This window comes from Amblyomma maculatum, chromosome 9 (genome assembly GCF_055883805.1).
Source record: "Amblyomma maculatum isolate TAMU_Amacu chromosome 9, ASM5588380v1, whole genome shotgun sequence".
NCBI lineage: Eukaryota > Metazoa > Arthropoda > Arachnida > Ixodida > Ixodidae > Amblyomma > Amblyomma maculatum.
In genome coordinates this window covers 33,513,398-33,536,278 of record NC_139352.1, presented here as the reverse complement: position 1 = coordinate 33,536,278, position 22,881 = coordinate 33,513,398, and the positions used below count along the sequence as shown (strand labels likewise).

The 22,881-nt window shown below is 43.1% G+C and overlaps 1 protein-coding gene across 1 annotated transcript in view; it reads right to left on the bottom strand.

Annotated features, from left to right (window-relative positions):
* The window catches only part of LOC146178797 (complement C3-like), a 126,102-nt gene that overhangs the window by 49,977 nt on the left and 53,244 nt on the right, over window positions 1-22,881 (bottom strand). Inside the window, exons 19-23 of the mRNA XM_084578557.1 lie at window positions 14,811-15,039; window positions 11,712-11,921; window positions 6,413-6,512; window positions 3,217-3,318; window positions 818-1,006 (exon numbers count right to left, since the gene is read on the bottom strand). Of these exons, the coding sequence (XP_084434683.1) occupies window positions 818-1,006; window positions 3,217-3,318; window positions 6,413-6,512; window positions 11,712-11,921; window positions 14,811-15,039 (830 nt within the window). The remainder of the gene's footprint in view (window positions 1-817; window positions 1,007-3,216; window positions 3,319-6,412; window positions 6,513-11,711; window positions 11,922-14,810; window positions 15,040-22,881) is intronic.

Sequence of the window (22,881 nt, the reverse complement as noted above, 5' to 3'; positions counted from 1 at the left end):
TCAGCTGAGTGCAAAGTTGAAAATAAGTGATTGTCGAATTCGCAGTTTGGATTTGCAGGATTTGATGTAATCATAAAGGCAGACGTCTGGTTCTATCTAATACGAGGAGGTTGACTTCGTGTAAACAAATACGAGTACAAAGATGTTTTTAAGGTAAACAATTATCGGCGGTTCAGTAGGTTTGTATGTACGCTTTATCCCCGAGTTTTATATTTTTTTAATAAAGGTAAAAACTTTGGTATATCATAGCTTGGTCTTAAGATATACAACATTCTTCTATACAGATATACAACATTTCCACATTAATTAAATGTATACTCCCACTTTGGCAATTTCCGAGCTCAAAGTATCAAAAAAATGAGTTTAAAGTCGAAAACCGCGTTTTCTCTTCGAACAATTTGGTGAATCCGCGATTCGCAAGAACAAAATTTAGCGTTGGAATTCACAACGTGCGCAATATCATCAACAAGCGCATGGCAAAATTTTAACAACATATGGTTGAAGAGTGAATCTTCCTTCGTTGCAGGTGTTTTCGAACACGGAATTTACGCGCCCAGCATTGGAATAAGACGAAAACAATCTAGTATACTGTAAAAAGACGGGGATTGAAACAAAATATTAGTAGGATGCGTCTGTGTGAATCAGCTTGCAAAACTCGTCAAATGGAGAAAGCTACATAATGCAGAGTAGACAGTTTGGCCTACCAAGTACGTCTCCGATATAGGATTGCCAAACAAAGTAATGTCTTACGCATTGCCCACTCTGCAGTAGCGAAAATGTCTAAATAATGCAGTTTATCTCAGAGAAGTGTACATACCTTCTGATAGCAATCCATGGCTCTTCTTTTTCAGGTTTTTGTCTGTTAGATTGCTCCGTGTCAGGTAGTCGAGGGTGCACAGCGCTTGCGCCATAAGTAGAGCGTTATGCTCCCCGTTCCCCGCAGGCATCATCAAGAGTGTCTCCACTTGTTCAAGCGTCTCTTGGACAGGTGGTCTCATGCGATTTCCTGTTTGACATACGCATCAAAACCATTTCTCTGGTTTGTAGTAACAGGTTCAAAGAAAAACATCCTCTCACGAGGCGTTTCATTTGTTATTGGCGTGCGAGAAGGTTTTTTGCGTCAGACGTAGTTGACTGAATCAGACAAAAAAGTCTCAGTCATATTAATACCACATCACCAGTGCTTTCTCGTGCCGTCTAAAAAAATATTCGAAGAAAGAAAGGCGCGATGTTTAGCTTACAAACTCAGTTCGACGTAGTAATAAGAAGCCAAGTTGAGGGAAGGAACTACAATTTTCACATATTAAAAGCTTGATATATAACTTATCAACCACTGTACACTTTCATCTACCACGCAAAGTGAAATGACGGGAGGAACAGCGCGCATGTTAACTGTAAAGCTTAGTGTCTGCTACTATGCCTCTTTTCGCCTTTCTATGGCCATGCGCTACCAGCAAACATATAAACGAAAAGGCGAGTGAAACGTATTAACATGAAATGTTTTGTCCAGCGAAAATTTGTCTCAGGCTTTCCTTAGCGTATCAACAAAACCATATTGGTCGTTGAGGCTTGACATCACCTGTAGATGCAAAACGTTCTTGGTTTATAAAACAATCCGATGTGCTTGCTTTAGATTCCGCCGACGAATATGGTTACCTTTCTTCGAATTTCGAGTTAATATTTTCGAAGTTATTATCAATTTAGACTCGTGCAAACACAAAAGTCTCATATGCGTTCTTTGGGGGGTCAGTTTCTGTTCTGTTGGCTTCCTGCTTATTCATCTCATAATGAGTCCCTGCTGGCTTTCTGCTTTTGTTTGCTAATTGGCTTAACGAGAGCTTTCACTCCGAAATCCCGACATAGACCCTACCTCCACGTTCTACCTCAAATAGCACGTTTGTTTCATTTTGTTACAGACAGCGCTTGTAAGGGCGTTTAGCACCTAATGAGTTCTGGTATGTATAATGACAGGCCATTTACGAGTAGTAAATAGAAATATTACTAGTTTTGCAGCTATCCCTGTCAAATGTTGCCCAGGACGGAAGTATGGACTCACTGATGTCATCACGGAATATTCCTAAGCGGTTCATTTTTTCTACATCATGACGACAGAAAGTGAATGCAAAGAAGCTCCATTCCTTCGCACATCGAGAAGCGATCGTTTCCTATGACCAAAAATATTGAGCACCTGCCTTCCTTACATCAAAGGCAGCCCTTCAAAGACCTATTCTGGTAGCGCAGAGTTGCACGTAAAGAAAGGTTCCATTGGTCGGTGGGTCATATTCTTGCATAGCAATAATTCACGCGGAGACAAGAGCGTGACATTGGTTGCATAACACGAGTTCTGGTCCGCAGGTTTGTAAAAGAAAAAAAAAGATGACTGCAGGTTTTGCTGACGCTACTTCCCGGGCCATTTTTCACGGCATCGCAACAAGTGATCGATGCCCAATAAACAAATACAAATTTAATTGTGGCTTTTGAAGTGAAGAAATAAAGGTGGCCAGAAATGTATACTGGCCTTAGAGAATTTCTGCATACAGAACAAAAGAAGCGAAGGGTTTGAGGCTACATTAGTAGAAATAATAAATGTCGAGGAACACCATATTTGTTTTAATCTCACATTCTAGGTCAATAGGAGCATGACGCCTTAACCTGCACGTTATGTTCTTTAGTAGCCCCAATTGCTTTCCAATTATTGTCAACCCTGCACTTGCGCGTGATCTAAAACGTATCGCTTCTCAAACAGAAAGGGTTTTTTTCATTTCCTTAAATGGCCCGTTGGCCGCTCTCATCAAAACGAAGACTTTCTGGACAAGTTTGCAAATTAAGAAGCACCTACTGTTCAGCTTCGTTTTGTAAAGACTGTCCTTCAAAGATTTTAGTCATAGGGTGCGAAATGGGATGACAAGTAATTTTTTCTATATCGAGAAAGCTTTCAAAATGTACACAACTTTCTTTAGTGGCCTCATAGCTGCTCTCAATAATTATTTTCCTTGCTTCTTTCTCTAAAAACGAACAACATGCTCCGGCAATTTGGCAAGATACTGGAAGGTTATCGGAACTGCGTTTACCATAGCCTTCATTTCGTTTACGCTTTCCACATGCCCTGAACAGACGCACTATGCGTAATATAGTTAGCCGAACACAGCAGCTCACGTAGCAGTTGCCTATAACTATCTCCAAAAGAGGCCAAAACCAAGGTGTGCCTTGGCTTACCTGTTACCGCTAGCGAGCAGCTCTTCGTGCCTGGCACAGCATCCGGCGGCAGCAGTGTGTTCACTGAGATTATTTGTTGCTTCGTCACCGGATCAATTGCCTCTGTAGACGAACAAGGCAAAGCTTACCATATCGGCAATACGAAGAGTATTCCACCTGAAGAAACGTACTGGATAGGGTGCCTATCCTAAACTTTTATGGTAGAAATTGTTAATGTTTGCTTCGTAAAGTTTATCGTTCCAAAGCAACTAAGGCTATGAGAGACGCCGTAGTGAAGGGCTTCGAAAATATTGACCCCCTGGGGTTCTTTAGCGTGCACTGACATCGCGCTGCACACCTTCACTTAGCTTTTCGCCGCATTCGAAAAGCGGCTACTGAGGCCGGGATTCGAACCCGCATCCTTTGGCATAGTAGTTAGCGTCCTACAATGTCCACCCTGGCGGGGGCAAAAAAACTGTTTATGACTTTTAACTCGAGACGCGAACTTAATTCTACATTGCAAAGTAAAAACAGCACATTGAACTGATGTTATTGACCGGATAATAGGAAAGTCAACCTCTTAAGCAGTAAACACTATGTCGAGAAGCGATTTGAACCCTTGCATATTCGTATAGGTGGCAGCACCTGTGTTAGCTAACGAAAAATAATCTGAAAACTATGACATCAGAGACAATTTTCCTAGCACGGCCGAATGACACCTGCCATTACACATTAACGTCCTCCCTATTTTCTTTATTAACCCTCCATTTCAATCTAAGCACCTTTCGTGTCTTCCAATCCATTGTCTTAACTTGGTTATGCGCCGTTGTGATGACGCAAACCATCTCAGCCAGCATTATCTAATTGAAAAAAAAAAGTATCCATCAGCCTAACTGCCAATGAAATAGATTAATGGTAACTATTACGGAAGCAAAAAAAAAACAGTATGCTCTACTTGCTAACTAATAAAATTTTTTAGAGCATTGGAAATGGGCCGAAGCAGAGGGTGTACAATTAAAAATCATAAATTGGGAGAAGGCCATAAACAAAAAAAGAAATGCCGAAAGGATTTCAGAAAACCACGGCACGTCTGCTGGACCGTCAGGGGAATGGCTAACGACGAAAAAGAATTATAACACGCGTTAGGAGTTTGTGTACGCCTTAAAGACATTATAAAAGATGTAATGCATGTATGATGTCGTAATAATCATCATATGTACTGAAGCCTTCATATGTTTATTATCAGCCTTTTCCCTTTTCAAAAACTTGTAGCGAGTGACAGCGCACCGTAACAACTTCCCATTTCTTAGTGCGGGGCTACTGGAACCAAAAGCGCTTGCTTCTTAAAAAGGGTTACGACTCCTTGCATCGATACGATTCGCTTATTTAACCTTACTTCCTTCTTATCGTCGCCATCTCTTGCACACTTATAGGGGTCACACATCCTTTCCAGGCTGCCGACGATCCCAAGAAATTCTTTCACATTAAAAGGACTTACGGACGAAAAAATTTGCGGATAAGGAGACACAAAATGAAGCAGGTTTATATGGGTCCTTTTACATTATGCGTGACTAATGCCCAGGCATTTTGAAAGTGGAAAGCAGTTGAAAGTTTCTGCTAGGCATACAAAATGTTCATGGCAGTGTGTGAACAGAGTAATATTTCATTTTACCGATTGACCATTACGATCAACTTTTCCCATTACATGACTATGCAGAGAATAAAGACATTCATGCGGATTTTCAGTGCTTACTAATGAACAAAACAATGAGGGGAATTTCTTCCAGAAAAACTTGGGAGTCCCGATTTCATTGTTTTACAAAATTAACTGACTAATCACCGAACTGTTGCTTGTGCGAAGAATTTTTCATCGATTATAGTTTTCTTTTAACAATCTCATGCTTGTATGACTACAGTTTTGTTCGCGAACAAATGGGGCTGGCTAGGACATAGAGTGTGACATGAAGATAGCAAATTATTTCTTGCGTTAACACATTGAATTAAAATGAAACACTAACATAGTCATCTGAATCCAAAGAATCAAGAGGACAAAGAAGATTGAGAAGCGTGCGGGAGCGAGAGGGCAGAACCTGGTGCCGACATCATCATCATCATCATCGCCATCAGACGAACTATACCCGCAGCAGGTAGCTGGGATCTTCCATATCACTCCGAGTAACCCAGTCCTGTGTTAGCAGCATCCGCTTGACCCCATCGAACTTGTTAACTTCATCACCCACCTAACTTTCTGTCGCCCCCTGCTACGCGTTTTTTCTTTGGAACCCAATTTGTTACTCTTGGCGATCATCTCTTATCCTCTCTAAGCAATAAATGTCCTGCCAATGCCCATTTTTCTCTGTGTAGTCATCAATTAAGAACGAGCCAATGGTAGAGGCCTTTATAAAGATCGCCGCTAAATTTGTGATGGTCTGCCATTGGGCGATATAAGCCAACGCACGAAAAATTTTTTTGGCAACATGTAAACTTTTCTGCTAAAAGAGTTGCGACATGCCTTATTTGTACGCGAAAAAAAGTGAACTGCTTATCGTACATGATAATACTCCTTTGAATTCCACATGGCTGCATGTGGTATAATATGCAGCATTGGTGCGTCCACGTTTTTTCGTGGTGTTTTATTCGCAGCATGCATACGAAGAAACTCACTTTTCAATGTTTCTTGTTCTAGATTTCAGCATGACTTAAATTTTCTCCTTGCGTTGCACTTCTAAACGTGTGCTGCTGCGGAAAGACGGTGTAAGGAAATTTAATAAAAATGCATGTTTGGATATTTAAGTAATAGACCTAATAAGAAGAATTTGGAGAAACTACAAGAGCAAACGGTATAAAGCGAAAAAAAGCGAGACAATATCCGGGGACAGCTTTATTTTACATTTATTCCTACTCGAAAAAAGGCCGACATTTTATCCGATGTGTGGAAAAGATCCCAAAAATAGCTCCTCCGACTAGCCCACTGCAATTTAATTCGTATGTGGGTAATTTCCTGGAGTCTATTCGGAGATAATAATGATGCCACCTGTGTGGGTAGTGTTTGCACGTTGTATATAAAAAAATGCAATCTTGCGCCAATGCAAATAAGTCACAAAACACCAAAGTGAGAACCGCGAACTCGTGCGCAGCCGCAGGACGTCGTGTGGCCATGAAGCGCCTCGCTAACAACAAGGTAAATAAACATGTGCAACGGAGCTCAGGGTCTCACCTTCATAAATATCCGCCATCGCTCTGAGTGTGCCGATTCTTGCAGCATTGCTTGGGTCAATCGGCACTGAGACCCTTTTCTCTACTGGCACACCTTCTGCCTGTAGGAGTAGTAAGCATTTTATTACTAAGCATTTATTGTTTTGATGAGTGGAAACTGAAGTGCTGATTGGTGAAAGCAGATTACTCCTTTTTTAGGACGATTCTCCAAAACTCTATCTCAAGTAGCAGCTTCGGATAACCAGCGGCATTTAGTATATTCATGCTAGAGCCGAATCTCAGGCTCCTGTCGCGGTTACTCACAAGGACGTCAGTTTAAACAGTTTAAATTGCTTGATATGTTCTACTATCATCACCGAAATTATTCCGCGCTTTCCCCATAGACGCATGCTGGCCTTTGAGAGAAATTCTACGCCTCACGTGTTAGTCAGCCAATGGCCACATCAGTAATGCTGGCGCCTCAAGTAGCTAAGACAATGCAGTCAACTCTTTCTCACAGGCAGAAAATAAAAGGAGAAATGAGTGGCTCGTTATGACAAACAAACGGAGCAAGCCAACAGTCGGGCGAAGTCAAGAAAATAAGAGATGATTTCTTTTTATTTCTTATTTTTATTGCTGACCTAAATTAGTAATGTAATGAAGAGAGCGGTAAAGATAATTGATTACAAAGTAGAAGGAAAAACAATGTGCCGCTGGTGGGAACTGAACCCGCGACCTCAAAATATTGCGTCCGGTGCTCTTACCAACTCGAATACATCAACGGCTGCCCAACCTACTTTTTGGGGTATTAATGTTGCTTGTAATTGAAACTTTAGAGTGTTCACCAGCGCCACACTCATCCACAGCGACGGACGTGAAACGCCCTTAGTTGCCGTGAGGATAACGTGGAATGTGGTCAACTGGGAAGGCCGAACCTGTGGAAGAACGCTCTTATTCTACTCATGTATTCAAGATTGCCTGTACACATTCTCTATTATTAGCTTACGAGTGTTTCGGTTCTGAATGCAGTGGAGCCCTTGCCGATGGATTTGTCATTTCTTGCGTGGTGCCCCTGAGGTATTTTGCGATGCTTTATTGAACGTAGTTTTTACATTGCGCTGAAATTGGGCAAATGTACGTTCATTATCATGCCTCACGTGTGCACCGTTTTTAGTTATTGTGCTGATAGAACGCACTTTTTGAAAACACGTCATACAGTTATTTTGAAACCTTCTAAGCCGAATTGGGGTGCCATCTCAAAGCGAGTATCGCCACGGTGAGATTGTATAATGTCGCTTAACCTTCACATCTTCCTGCCCGGAGAAACGAAGTGAATAATACCCCTTTTAATTTTATATATATTCCTTTATGTCCTGGGTATTAAACAACGTAATTAAAAATAAAAGCGAATAGCATACCCTATTCAACGGGATTTCACGCTCAGCGTGTAATCAGTGACGGGAAGCGGACCGGTCGACAGCTCTTGCTGCAGGGGATATTTAGAAGAGCGTTCATCATCGTTGCATTCTTGAGTTGTGTCCGACTAACGATGAGTGTGAAGCTGATTATATGTAATGAACTCTTTTTTTTTACTTACGCCTTTTATGACACTAACCACAGGTACTTTTATTCCTTTTATACGTCGTTTAGCACTGCGTTTACTGCAGCTTAAAAGGAGATGCATCGTCATTCATGGCAGCCTTAAACTTCATTACTCTATTTAGTGAACAAATCAAGTAAATGATCAGGACAACAGCACACGACAGATAAGGAGGACCGTCGCGAACTAAGGAACGCCATGCCAAGGCGAAATGTTCTGCGGTGTCTGGAGAAACATATGCAAAGGAGTTAACTTCAGGAGTGGAAAATATTATTGTCTCTAATTCACTAATCCTAAATCCGGAGAAAAAAGCGAAAAATTGCTGATCAGTACAATACTTGCTGATGCGACGTTTGAGTGAAGTGCAGCAGATATTTCAGCTTTGCAATATGCTGAGGTAAAGAATTTGAGACATGACAATATATATATTGCCACCTAGTGTCCTATGTTCTTGCTGCGCCCGGAAGAAAATGGAACTGAAGTCGGCTCCCGTGCTGTTTCAGAACTTTGCCTGCTCCTACAGCTTAGCCCTGTCACTCACGTCTTGCCCTGTTGTCCGCGACAATATGGTAAGAGCACCGTACGAGATATTCTGAGGGGACGGGGCTCGGTTTCCAACATCAGCGCATTGTTTTTCATCCTACTTTGTAATCCATTATCTTTATCGCTACCATCAGTAGAGTACTAATTTAGGTCAACAGTACAAATAAAGTCTAAACCATCCCCGACGCTATCCTTTGGCTCGCCGACAGTTTGTTCCTTTGTTGATGTGAATGGTAAGCAATATTGTACGGATCTATCATGACGATAATCGCATTGAGATAGCAAATAAAATTGGATTAGAACTATTGAAAATAACAGTACGAGAGGTATTCAAAGAGTGCGTTTTATAGGTATCATAACTTTAAAAACGGTGTACACGAGAGGCAAGCCAATGAACGCACATCTACCTAATTTCAGTGCAATGTAAAAACTATGTTCTATATAGCATCACAAAATACCCCTAGTGCGGGGCAAAAAAAATTGCAGCATCCATCGAGAAAATGAAGCGTTCACTGTAATGCGCTTTTTGCATTTCAAGAGCTGTATTTCAATGTATGTTAATGTTGAGCTGTTGGCGGTGTAAAACAATAATGATTATAAAACTGTAAAACAACAATATAAAAGTGTCGTTAAATGACGCAGAACATTTTAAGTCACATAAACAAGCTTGGACGAAGCTAACGACCGTGTCTGGCTAGTGTACCAGAAACTGCGACCAGAATGGGGTCTCTAACCCTCACTGGCGGGTTGATAACTGGAATAAATAGTGGAACAAGTTACGACGAGTGCAAATTATGTTCTCTTCATTCCTTTCAGCCACGAGTACATGATTAAGGTTGCTGTAAGCTCGCGAAAATGTTTTGCTTGCTCGATGAAAATGCATCGCTTAACTCAGCACAGGTGATGACTACAGGCGGTCGTCTTATGCTACGAAATAATATATCATGCTCCATATTCACCGTCCCTCCCATAAAATAACTTCTTTCTCTTCCTCTCACGAAGAACACACTAGGAGATAAAACTACGAGGACGACAAGGAGGAGATTTTTCAAGTAAAGGCTCCTACACAGCACAAATAACGAGTAGGTCCAGAGCTATATAAATGGTCTGCGCCAGCTCGTCCATCAGAGGGAGAAAGGCGTGTTCTTGAGTAGATAATATGTATGTAATGATAAAACTGCCACTGAAGCCGCTTCTTTGTATTTTCCTTTCTTCATGCTGATAATACGAACTTTATGAACGCCCCTCATACACTCGTGTTCGTAATGCTAAAAAATGCCTGCTTTTATCTCTAGAATATCTTGTCACTGAACTAGAACTACCGGTCGCTGGAAATAGACACAGTCAGTTTTCCTTAGATTGCATATGTAAATGTAGTTTGCAAGATGCCACGGCTGCGTCATTGGTTGTGAATTCTGATCAGTTTTCGGGCAAACCTATGGCTGTTGGAGGCACGATTTCTATGATAGCCTGGATTGAACAAGCGGCGTTGGGTGTTCTCTGTTGCGATTGCGTGTCACTGGGACCACTACCAGAGATAACGGAGATATTTATAAATGTATACAAAGTGGGAATTTATGCTGGCTGTGTTGAGCTACGTAGCCATAACTTATGTGACCAAAGACAGGAAACCGGTCCTAATTTATACGAGATATCGTTTCGAAAATAAAAATAAAGCATCTGACGTGTTTGACAGCAACAAATTCCGCAAATGTGGTAGGAGCATTGGACCATAAATAAAAAAAAATCGCTAAAGTACGGAAATAGCTGAAAGGTTTGGTCTCTTATCTTCTTCCACATTGAAAAACCTGTATGTGCTATGAAACTGCAGATATTTTCTATTATTGTTTCGCAGATGTCTCTTTATTGGCTATTCTTTATATTGTGAAAGGCTTTATATTACACTTTCTCATGCCATCAGTAATACGCTGATGTAATATCTGAAAATAAACCCTGCATAGGGGCCGACATATTTGACATTTTGGGGAAATTAGGTGTTTCTGATTAGAGTAAGCGACAAAAGCTGGGACATTTTCATTCCTTCGGGAGGAATCAACTCTAGTGTCCCGTTGACGGGCGATGTGCTTAGTAGTCTACTTCCCGTGGGGTGTTCTGCTTACTTCACGTCTCTGCAGATATTCCAGACATGAACGCTATCGCGGCCTCTCGTTCTGAGGAAGTTGTTTATTTTTTCGAGCCCACGATCTACTAATCGTTTCTGCCTCATCTCGTACGGGCGCCGCTACCGATCAACTTTCCGACAACAACGCCTCATCGAAAAATGAAGGCTGTAAGAAAATGTTTTGCCACAAAAGGTCAAATATTTGAAAAATATTTTGACCTTTCATTAAACTTTGATCTGGACTAATATTTCTTCACTGTATGTTCTGCATAACTGTTCGCTCCTACTTACTTTGTTTTAATGTTTGGGTTGGGATCTTTATAGTTTTTTTTTATTGCAGTCTTTGAATACGATGGCGTCGTCTTTATTTTTTTTTTCCTGTTCTAATATTACGCGATGTAATTTGGATTACACGCTATAAATATTGAATTGTTTGTAAAAAAGCAATATTACATCAGCACATAGGAATGCATCATGTCCTCTATAAGTCTGCATAATTGATATTTTGGGAAAATGAATTGCTTCCCGGCCAAAGCGGGCGAACAAAGCTTGAACCTCTCGCTTATTTCTCGAGAGTATAAAGGGGTTCAGGGAAAAATATAGTGGACAGTAGGAACTTAACTGCATAAGTGCGCCTGTAACATCCTAACTTCAAGGGATGCTGCGTAGTCGCACGCCCTAATTTGAACTCCAACTTGCTATGCCCTACTTCAATGCCCTTTTTCAGCGTACACTTATGAATAGAAGAATACTACATATCACGTATAAACGGAACATCTCGGTTAGGTCTGTGTAGTTGCAAGAGGCGGAAAGGGGGGGGGGGGGGGGGAGGCCGCCATATGTGTTTGGAAAATTCACAAGCAGATTGTTGCACTGGGGCCATAGTTCACAAGCATGTTGAGCAACGTCGCATCATTTTGTTCCTGCCTTGTCTTTCATTCGAGTTTACATTTCGTAGCCTGCTATCGACACACTATAAAGGATAAAGCCACCATAAAAACATCCGAGATTGAAACTCAATTGCACTGAGAAGAAATTTGGGTTGTTCTTTCTTACCACGACATTAAGTTCTTTCTCGACGATGTCCACACCTTGTGAGCTTAGCACAATGACCTTGATCACGAAGGTGCCTTCACGTAATGGTACAACAGGAAACGTAACACTAAACGCAGAGTTAGCGCCCACCATCACGTTGCGACCTTCGGAACGTTCGCCTTTCTGGGCACCAGTACACAGTCCATGGACTCCGTAGATGTGTACAACGCCCTGTAGGGTAAAGAGGAGTAAAGGGACAGGTGTAAATAATTCTGCTATCAACGCGGGTCACGTGGCCGCATTAAGTGAGCAGGGACCAAAAACGCTTACGAGGCAAACAGACCTTAAGCGCAGACGGACACTACCAAACCTACTGGGATAACATGAACACTGGCGAGATATACATACCATGTATACTATACATTTGCTGCATTTTTCGTGATATCTTTGCAGAAATCAAAACCATCAGCTGGTATAGGGGCATGCATATACTGGAAAGAGGAGGTAATCAATGGTCGCTTGCAGTAACACAGTGAAATCGGAGGGCAAGAAATAGCCGCGGGCGACACGACAGCATCATGCAGCCACCATAAAGGAAGCTGGAGAGGTGCTGTGGCCACAACTTCAGCAGCAGAGACGTATCGCAACATCAGTGGGAGAGACCCTGCGAGTAGCGTAGCTAGGTTTACCACTTTTTTTTTTACCTCGGTTTCACATGGAAACAGCAAGCGCCTCAAAACATTTATATATCATCAGCTCTATAGTGCACAGACTTGGTGATCCAAGCAGGCTGGGGAGATTTTTAGGAATCTTGTAAACTGACACCACAAAAATGTATAAAAAAAATAAATTTCTATCACAACCAACAGAGACCTTTGCGGTGCCTCTAAATTCTCCTACTGGAAACGAAAGAGTATTCCTTCGGACTCGTGTGACCCATCTTAGCACATTGCACTGAGCGCAAGAAGGCAGAAATGGCGGCCGCTCTGTCGCCACTGGGTTAGAGTACTAAGGCCGATCCTGAGATGAAAATGAAGTTTTTGGAGAAGGGGTCAAGTTGACTAAGATAGTGGCCGTGGGTGGGTGAAGTAAGCGCACTGAGAGCCGGATATCAATAAATAAAAATAGCCTTAAGAACAGGTGCGTAATGAGCAGCGATGTTCGAATTACACGCTGGTAATTTGCAAGGCACACCATACAATTGCTTCTGCACATGTAAACCTGATTATCGTTATGCAGAAAAAAGCGCTTTCACTGTGAACATCATAAATTGAATAAATGCCAGTGCTCTGTGAAAGCCAGCTAAACTAAGGCAACACTGCTTGACAAATGTTTTAAGTAAATATAGGCCTAAAAAAAGCCCTACATGGAATAATAAGGCATCAACCACAGAGCTCAATAGCGTCGAGCAGTTCGTCGCATCTTGCCGTCTGGCCATCTTGCTAAAATTCTTTACCTCACTTCTTCAAAAACGTTAAAAGGAAGCGAAGGATGCATGCACAAAAAAATATGATTCATCTCCTTTTCAACATCCCTACTCCCTTATATGTTTTGAAAGAGCTGACGCCTCGTTATCTGTGACGAGATTTTGTTTTAATTTGGTTTGGTTACGTTTGTAGGGTTTAACTCCCAAAGCAACTCAGGCTATGAGAGACGGAGCAGTGGAGGGCTCCGAAAATGTCGATCACCAGGCGTTCTTTAACGGGCACTGACATCGAACAGTACACGGCCTTTTTTATTCGTCTCCAGTGAAAAGCGGCCGCCGCTTTCCGTTCGAGTTATTAATGAGTACAACTATCAGCCTATTAACTCATATACTGAAAATAGAAGAGCAAGCTGTAAGGATCAACGCGCTTTCGACCAGCTGCATATGCCCCCTGTTTGTTTCCGCTGCTTTATAAACTTGTTCTCGCTTTAGTTTTAGCACCAAGGAAAACTCCTAATGTGAGGAGGCTCCTCCAGAACTTCAACAATTGCGAAGATCTTTTACACACGTCAAGTGGGATTAGAGCCCTAGCTTTTAACAAGCGTTCCTGGAGCCAATTTTTATTTTTTGACGGCAAACTGGATTGCTTACCCTGTAAAACATGCCACAAAAGCTTGAAGCCATGGACCATAAAAGACCTAGACCGTTTTAATCTGCAAGCTTTGCTTAGAAGCGAGGAATAAGCAACTGAAAACGACCGGTTTTGTTCATTTAGCAATGTTCTGAAACTTGAACCCTCATAATGGATTTTATTAGACCTCTTATTTCTTACTTACTTACTGGAGTTGGATAATTCAGTTGGGAAAATGAATACTTCAGATCCCCAATAACCATGAGGGAGCTTAACGCTAACCATGGATTTCAAAAAGCAATACAAAAATGTATGCGGATAGGTGTGACCAGGTCTTACAGCTAGTAAATAAGATAATCAAGGTTTTTCTTTACTATATTGATGTCTTTCCAGCAAATTCTCACAGTGAGGCTTTATCATGTCTTTGTTTAAAGAAACACAAAAGGATTATGTTGGGATCATGTTCTAAGTTACTATTCAGAATATTTTACAGCAGAATTGTGGATATCGTACACTAGAAAGTTATAGCGCAGGAAAGACAACCACATACAGAGAGGGTAATGACACACAACGCAAGCGCATTTAATTGTTCGTTAATATATTTCATTTACTCAAATTTGGTTAACTATACTCTGCCGAGTCGCCTGCTCTATTACAGGGCCTCCAAAAACTTTACATTTAGGAAAGGAAACGACGCGTACGCAACCCCTATGTATATAATAAGAAAAGAGGCTTTATTTAAACTTTTCTACTTTACAAACATTTATTGAAAGTTCTTATCTTTATATCCTTGGCTTCTCAGCATTTGTAATTTTCCCTAAAAAATTTGAAAACTAGTTAAGCAACATACACATGTAGGAAAAAGGGGTCATGTAGTTATATTTTGACATTCGTTGGCGAGGGTAGGCTAGAGTTCGTGCTTGTAAAAACCTATTTGCAAGCTCTCAGAACCATTCACTTTTTCATGGTACCGAAAGAGTTCAATAAAGCTCCCCAAACACACTGCTATAGACGGGTGGTAAAATAAAAAAAAAAAAACAAGTTTAAGCGTTGTCCTACTTGCCTGCAGGGTTTGGCTTCCGTAGTTGTAGACGGTGGCCAGCACCTGAATCTGTTCGTTACGCACAACCTTGTAGGGAAGTGCCACCTGTAGGAACATTGGCTGAAATGACCGCACCTCCTCTGCACTCGGCACGCACACTCCTCCCGCTGGAGACACGCTTACAGCCTGAACCGACCACGTGGTAATACTGTGCGGCAGACTCACTGCGAAGTCTGCAACGCCGTCTGGGCTGCAAAAGCAAAGCGGCAATGGTTGCATGCAGTCAGTATATTTAAACTGGATCCCGGAACGATGCTACAGAAGTAGCAAGGAGCGCATCGGAAACATCTTCAGTATTATGCACGAAGACCAAAAATCACCAAGAATGCTCTACATCCTGGCACTAGCCTGCACCTCTCGTCTTCGTTCGCGATGTTCTCACTGGTGTTTGGCGCGCGGCATACGTACTATTGTACAGGAATGCCTCTATATTCTGTTTACCAACTTTACCAGTGTTGTTAGCAGTTATATCACTATTTGACTGCAGCACAACACAGAGCCTAATTTAACGTTCCCTGTCTCAAGAGTGTTCTCTATCCGGCCGGTAATACAATTATTAGCCGTTTTTTACTCCGCCTAAAGCGATTAAGATGTGCAAACACGCTTCTCGGCATGGTTTTCTTTGGCGGTTGGACATTGAGAAACTGGCAAAGTGATGTCAGTGAACTTGAAGGTCACTAGGTTGCGAAAAATATTTCGCAGCTCAGTGGTGCAGTGGTAAGATGCCAGACTACTTTGCCGGAGTACCCGGGTCCGATCCCGACCGCCTGTGGCTGCGTTTAGATGGAGGCAAAACGAAGAGACATTAGTGTGCTATGCGATGTCAGCACGTGTTAAAGATCCCCAGGTGGTCTAAATTACCTTCAGCTTCTCCTTCTCTCTTCCAACTTTCACGCCAACCACCTCTCCTCTCTTCCCTTACGGGTTGCCCCGCCGGGGTGGTGTAGTGGTAAGACGTCCGACTACTGTGCTGGAGTACCCGGGTTCAAACCCGACCTCGGCGGCTGCGTTTCGACGGAGGCGAAATGAAGAGGCGTCCGTGTGCTGTGCGATGTCAGCGCACGTTAAAGATTCCCAGGTGGTCGAAATTGCACCGTAGCCCTCCACTACGGCCCCTCTTTCTCACTTTCTACTTTCACTCCCACCTTGCTCCCTTCCCTTACGGCGCGGTTGAGGTATAGTGCCTAGAATATACTGTAGTTGAGGTGTTCACGAAAAACAAGTGAGACAGTTACCGCACCTTTCCCTTCCTATAAATCAATCAATCAATCACCTTACGGGAGGGAAAGGAGGGTGGCTGTTCCTGGCGCTACGGGGCTGGGAGTAGTCGGTCACCGCCGCCTGCAACGGAGGCTAGCCTGCCATCGGATTTTAATCGGTTGTAGGCCATTATTGCACCCGACACCGCTTCGGTGGTGGATGACGACTGTGACGGTGCCCTTGGATTTATTTCGCTTTGTGAAGCTATCGCTTCAAAATTATCGTGATTTAGGTATGACTTGAACCTCGTGATAGAGCGAAAGCTTTGGATGTTGCAGCGATCGCCTCTGTAAGATCGCCTTTTCAATTCGCGGTCTTTTCATAACTCATCTAATAATTTCTTCATAGAAAAGGGAAGGCGCAGTACCTTTCACACTACTACTGTGAACACCAGAACCGGCACGAGGTGGTTATACTAGGGGCAATGACGATGCGGATGACAATGACGCGAAACATAGGAGCGGGCGCCAAATAACAGTGCTCTAAAATTCCGAGAGCACTGGGGAATTTACATCAAACAAATTGCGAAAGCGAACCATTGCTGGTGCACACGGGGCATCAAGTTTACTGTCATTATCATTACCAACTATATTCACTGTCATTACCATTGCTAATGTCACCATTTTTATAATCACTAACTGCAGCATCATTGTCATCACTACTATCATCGCCCCGGTAGGCAAGAATAATAATGGTTACGATCCCGGACGTGGCGCTGTTGTTTAAAGCGCTTGGCAGAGGTCTGAAGGGATGGAGCTTCGGTTCTCAGTATAGACAGGATTTCTTTATTTATTTTATTTATTATTTAGGGGGCTGGTTACTAGAGACAACTGCGACGCCACGAAACATAGAAACAGGCACCCCAGAGGTGCACTCTAAAATAATTAGAGGGTTTAAGCATGGCTTGAACCTACTGATAGAGCGAAAGCTGTGCATTGCAGATATAGCCTGTTAAACACCCGCTTTTCAGTCCTTTTTTGTTCAGAAATTTAATTTAAATAAGCCTTTGGGAAAAGGAAGGAGCCTTATCCTTTTGAGTGGACTCTAGGAAATTGCGGATACCTGCACCTAAGTAGGTAAATATTCATATTTTTTTCTTGTATATTGTACATTGTTTACGAGAAAAGGAAGGCGCAGTATGTGTATTTGACCTTCAAGGCTGTTCAAGATTACATCGTACAACCCAGGGGTAATAACTAATAATAGGTTTAGTTTGTGGGGTTTAGCGTCCCAAAGCGACTGAGGCTATGAGACAAGCCGTAGTGGAGGGTTACGGAGTAATTTCGACCACCTGGGGATCTTTAACGTACCGACCCCTTTAAGCGAGTAAGGAGGTGATGTGTGTGGGCCTTGCACCGTGGTGTGGGCCAAAGTGGACCTCAGCCGTGCGGTTGTTAAGGACAGCTCCGATATAGGTGTGCGTACGCACACCCACATCAAAACAGGAGAGGGCTGTCATGATCGCGGTGTGATCAACTCGATAAACTTTAGATAAATCCAAAGCCAGGACGGCCTTTGTATGGCCCGGGATACAAAGGCCGTCCTTGCTTTGGATTTATCTAAAGCATTCGCAGGTGGTCAACCGGCCGTGGAGCGTAGCTGCGGCGCGCTAAGAGCCGACTTGGTCCCCCTTCTCTCGCTCTGGTATGACGTCAGTAGTCACGTGACCGACCACCGCCACCGCTCGACCGTGGAGCGCAGCTACGGCGCGCCGAAGAGCCGACTTGCTATCCCATCTTTCGCTCTGGTATGACGTAAGTATACACGTGACCAACCACCGCCGCCGCTCGACCGTCAAGCGTAGCTACGGCGCGCTGAATAGCCGACTTGCTACCCCACATTTCACTCTGGTATGACGTAAGTAGTCACGTGACCAACCACCGCCGCCGCTCGACCGTCAAGCGCTGAATAGCCGACTTGCTACCCTGTCTCCTGCTTTGGTACGACGTCAGTTGCCACATGACCGACCACCGACCGTGAGGGGAAGGTTCCGGTGCGGAGAAAAGGCGAAACCTGGCGTAGTATTGCTTTTGCAATAAAAAGCGGTGCAACCACTGTGGAAACTGGTGCCACGGTGAAATAGCTTTCGCTTCAAACGTGTGACGCATAACACGCCTTTCCTTTCCTGTATACCAAAGATGAGACTGTAACTGGTAAGATGTGCTGTAGCAAATAAATGATAATATTAATAATATTAATCGGTTCACAGGACGGGAAAAGCGCAGTATCTGTCACACTTGCTCTGTGGACACCTGAACCGCCCCGTAAGGGAAGGGAAGAAGGTGGGAGTGAAAGCGCAAAGAGAGAAAAGGGAGCCGTAGTGGAGGGCTACGGGATAATTTCGACCACCTGGGGATCTTTAACGTGCGCTGACATCGCACAGAACACGGACGCCACTTCGTTTCGCTTCCATCGAAATGCAGCCGCCGTGATTGGGATCGAACCCGGAGCTTCGTCACAGTAGTCGGGCGTTTTACCACTGCACCACCACGGAGGGGCCTGCAGTAAAGGGCCGGGGAGTAATTTCGACCACCTGGTATTTTTACGTGCGCTGACATCGCACAGCACACGAACGCTTTTCCGTCTCGTCTGCTCTGAAAAGCAGCTGCTGGGGGTTGGGTTCAAATTCAGGTACTCAGCTCAGCAGCCGAACGTCTTAAGAGGGCTCACCAGTGCCAACGTCCATAGAAAATGCATGGTAACTTTCACAAGCTCTAGTATAGTGCCTACAATATAAGGCACTGTAAGCTCTAGTGTGTCCATGTGCGGTGTACTTTTTCGGGGGGGTTTATGGCAGCATTTTCGTATTTAGAGAATAGAGGAAATGGTGGGGCAGATTTTATTTTTAAAGCTTCATTTTTTTTTTCAAATCAGAGACAAATATTCTTAAAAATTGCGTTTTTATATATGTCGGTCTTCCTTGTCATCTCGTAAACAAACTAGGCTAGACAACGAAATTTCTTCCGCAACATTTCCTCCCTTTTTTTTCTGATTGTTAATCTGCAATTTTTATCTATGTCGAACCTATTATTAGAGTTTTACAGGTTCTGAAAGTTGTGTATGTATTTTCTGCGGGAATTGAATTTCGCGCCAATTTTAACTATTAAGTAAAAACTTTAGCGCAAAAAAAGAACACAAAGGACAAAGAAGAACACATAAGACGTTTGACGAGCGCTTGTCTCTCCGCTTGCTCTCCTTGCGCTTGCTCTCCTCAAATTTAACTATTTGCGTCGTGGCTCCATCAGGTGTCAAACGGTTTGGAAAATACTACACCCTACCACCAACCTCTTGCTTGTCAGTGTTCGTGCGCGCATGTTTTTCTCAGAATGTTGACCAACTTGACTTCTTTCTGTCCTTTTTCCTTGCTTGAGCTTTGAATTGAGATACCAGGCGCATTCAAAAAGAACCCCTCCCTCGCCGCCCGAGGATATAACGCTTTTCGCACCAAAGCACGACTCACATGGCCATTTATGTGGGAGAACAGCAATATTCTCATCCCAACAAAGGTGTGCAGTGACTCAGATGACCTATCGAAGGATACAAGTGAAGAAGGCAGGAGAAAATATTCCTGGCGCTACCAATCTATTGTGCCTGTGAAAGGGGCGCGAGAGGAAAGCAAAGCAGACGAGCCTTTGTTGGCTTTTGTGCTCATGATGTAGGAAGTAGGCTCTTCAGTAGACGCTTGCGCCACACGCGTCCTCGCAAACTTTGTTTCGGATGGATAGACACTTTGTTTCGCCTCCTTCGAAACGCAACCGCCGGCGGTCGGGAGTAACCGGGTTCGATCCCGACCGCCGCCGGCTGTGTTTCGATGGAGGCGAAACGAAGAGGCACCCGCGTGCTATGCAATGTCAGCGCCATTTAAAGATTCCCAGGTGGTCGAAATTACTCCGTAGCCCTCCACTACGACACTTTTATTTCCTTTCTCTCCCACCTTCCTCCCTTCCCTTACGACGCAGTTCAAGTGTCCACAAAACAAGTGTGACAGATTCTGCGCCTTCCCTTTCCTGTGAACAAATTTATTATTATTATTATTATTATTATTATTATTATTATTATTATTATTATTATTATTATTATTATTATTATTATTATTATTATTATTATTATTATTATTATTATTATTATTATTATTATTATTATTATCATTATTATGTGGAAAGACCAATGACCAGTCCAGACAGTGGTAGTGGCTCACATGCAAATGCTTTAGTACCAAGAAAATGCATTGCAGCTTTCTCAACGTTTTGCCGCCACCTCAGCAGCACACGGCGAGGAGAGGTAAATGAAGAAATGAATAAAATGAAAGAAGTGATGAACTAAAGAAACCACCAAACTATAAATAGACATCATAATGAAGGCCTTTCGATAAAGTATGATGTTAAACTGGCATTCATATCGCAACGTGTTCTGACGTCGCAAAGTACATGGTGGGCTCCTAATGGTTTGCCTTCATGAAACGCCTTAGCCGCAGCTCTGCAACGGAGATTAAAACTAACGGCTATGACCTGCCACCATTTCCTTCTTCAGCATGAATAGCATTTAGCAGCTTCTTATCGGCCGGTAGGTGACGTCGAACTGATTACGGTCCCCATCGGCCACGGGTAGTTTCCATGCGTCGCGTGTTGCGGTGGACGTCATCCATAAGTGATTGCACCCAAGCGTCGATGCCTTTGATGGGAGCGTCTGAATGGGCGGTTCGCGAAGCGCGAAAGGCATCCCAGTTAATGTTTGTGTGCTTTGTACGGTGATGGGGAGGTTTGTATGGGGCAGCTATTTGTATAATGTAGTAATCACTGCCTAGTGTATGTTGTGTTCTCTTCCAGGTAACAACGCGTAGATAGCGGCTCAGCGTCAGGTCTGGACTAGTGTCCATGCGGACACTGTTACCAATCCTCGTGAGAGTAAGGAACGTGTTGCGTACAGTGAGCTGGAGATTTTGTAGGAGGAGCCAGAGCCCGCAACCGCATTGTGTTGCTATCCCCCCCCCCCTCCCCCCAATCCCACGCTCCATTAAAACAAATACTTGTCCATATCGAGTATGCCGTACTGGAAAGGAAATCATCCGCCTCCCTTGAGGCGCTTGATATTATTTGCAGCGCAGCATTTCAAGTGAAGGGATTCTATCGTTAGGAGTCATGTCAAAACAACACAAACAGGTTGCTGCTGTCAATACAAGTTAATGCAAACGCTAAAAAATCGTATATTCCCGTTTCTGTTTGGAATGCCACTACTGAAGCATGCGCCCTTAGACTGTTGCATAGCAGAATGCAGTTTGCCTTCTGTATTCATGATTGGATTGCTTGAGTACCTTATTTTTTCTCCTATTAAACCTCTTTCACGGTGTCTCAGTGGTAGGGCGCTAGACTGCCGAGTATAAGAACCACGGGTTCAACTGCGGCCGTTTCGCAAGGTGCTCCTGTGTTGTGGAATTTCACTGCACGTTAAACAACCACAGATGCTTAATAACACCGGAGCCCGCCACTATATCATTAGTGATAGCATATCTGTCATTGGTTTGTTAAACTCCATATGCATTTGTTTTTGACATTGAAGGCTTCCGCGCACCCGTAACAGGGACAGGGAGCGAATTGTGCTATAGAAAAATGCTCGAATGTTTGCGAGACACATTTTTCAAAGTACATAATTGTAACAGTAAATATTATCTAATACAACTAAATCAATGTATCTTTACTAGTACATTATAATGTCTTTTAAACGCTACAGCTATCTCCCGTGAAGACTACATGTTTCTGACAAGGGGAGTATAATAGCTTCATATGTGCTTAGATATCGCAGTTTAGTTCGGAAATAGATACATCATTAGTGTCTAATGATAAGATGAACTCCATTTTGTCTAAGACACTATTATAGCCGGCATCTGTTATACAAGTCACTGCGTAATAAAAGTGAAAAGAATTCCTTAGCCTCTCAAAATTCCTGGCCAGATATTTATAGTGTCCATGCGCTGTTTTTGCAATGTCTTGGCAGTGACTGATTCATAGCTTGCCCTTTGATGTTATTGAAAGTAAATCGCTGAATGTCCTAAATTTTGTCCAGTGTATGAATCTTCTCTCACACAGTGAAATTTATTAGCATTGTAAAAAAATCATTACTCTTCTGATTTGGCAATGTCGGTTTTCACGGGGTCGCAACGGCGCTAGAATTAGATGTGCAATGTAGCAGGCTTCCAGGACCGAATTATGCGTGCCCTGTTTTTGCCCCGGGCACGCGGCGCTCGACTTTATTTTCTTGTTGTCCATTTTGCACAGACACTGAGTGTCAAACTTTGCAGCACCGCATTGGGACGTCGGATGGCAATACATCAATTACCAACCTCACATAAGTCAGAAATCGCTTATATTTACCTCTGTTTCAGGAAATCATTTAGAGTCATTAGCATAGTGCCACATTGTCAAATTCTCTGACATGAACCGCAAGAATTATTTGCCTTGTTGTGAGCTCGGCAGACTATATCCATTCAGCACTCTACATGCGAACAGTCATCTTTCCTTTGCGGCCATATTTCCTGCAAAGTTTAGGCGTAATCTCATTTTATGCAATACTTCTGCCTGGTTGTCTAGCTAGAGTTTACGTGCACTAAGTCTAAGGAAACCCGCCAGGCAGTATGATGCCAATGCTGAATTTAACCAGCTTAATCCTCGTTTCAAGTACGATATAAATAATCGATTCATTTTAAAGTACTGCAGGTCAAAGCCCGAACTTTGCATGGCATGGCACTACCAATGCCTGTCTGACACTCGTATAAGAC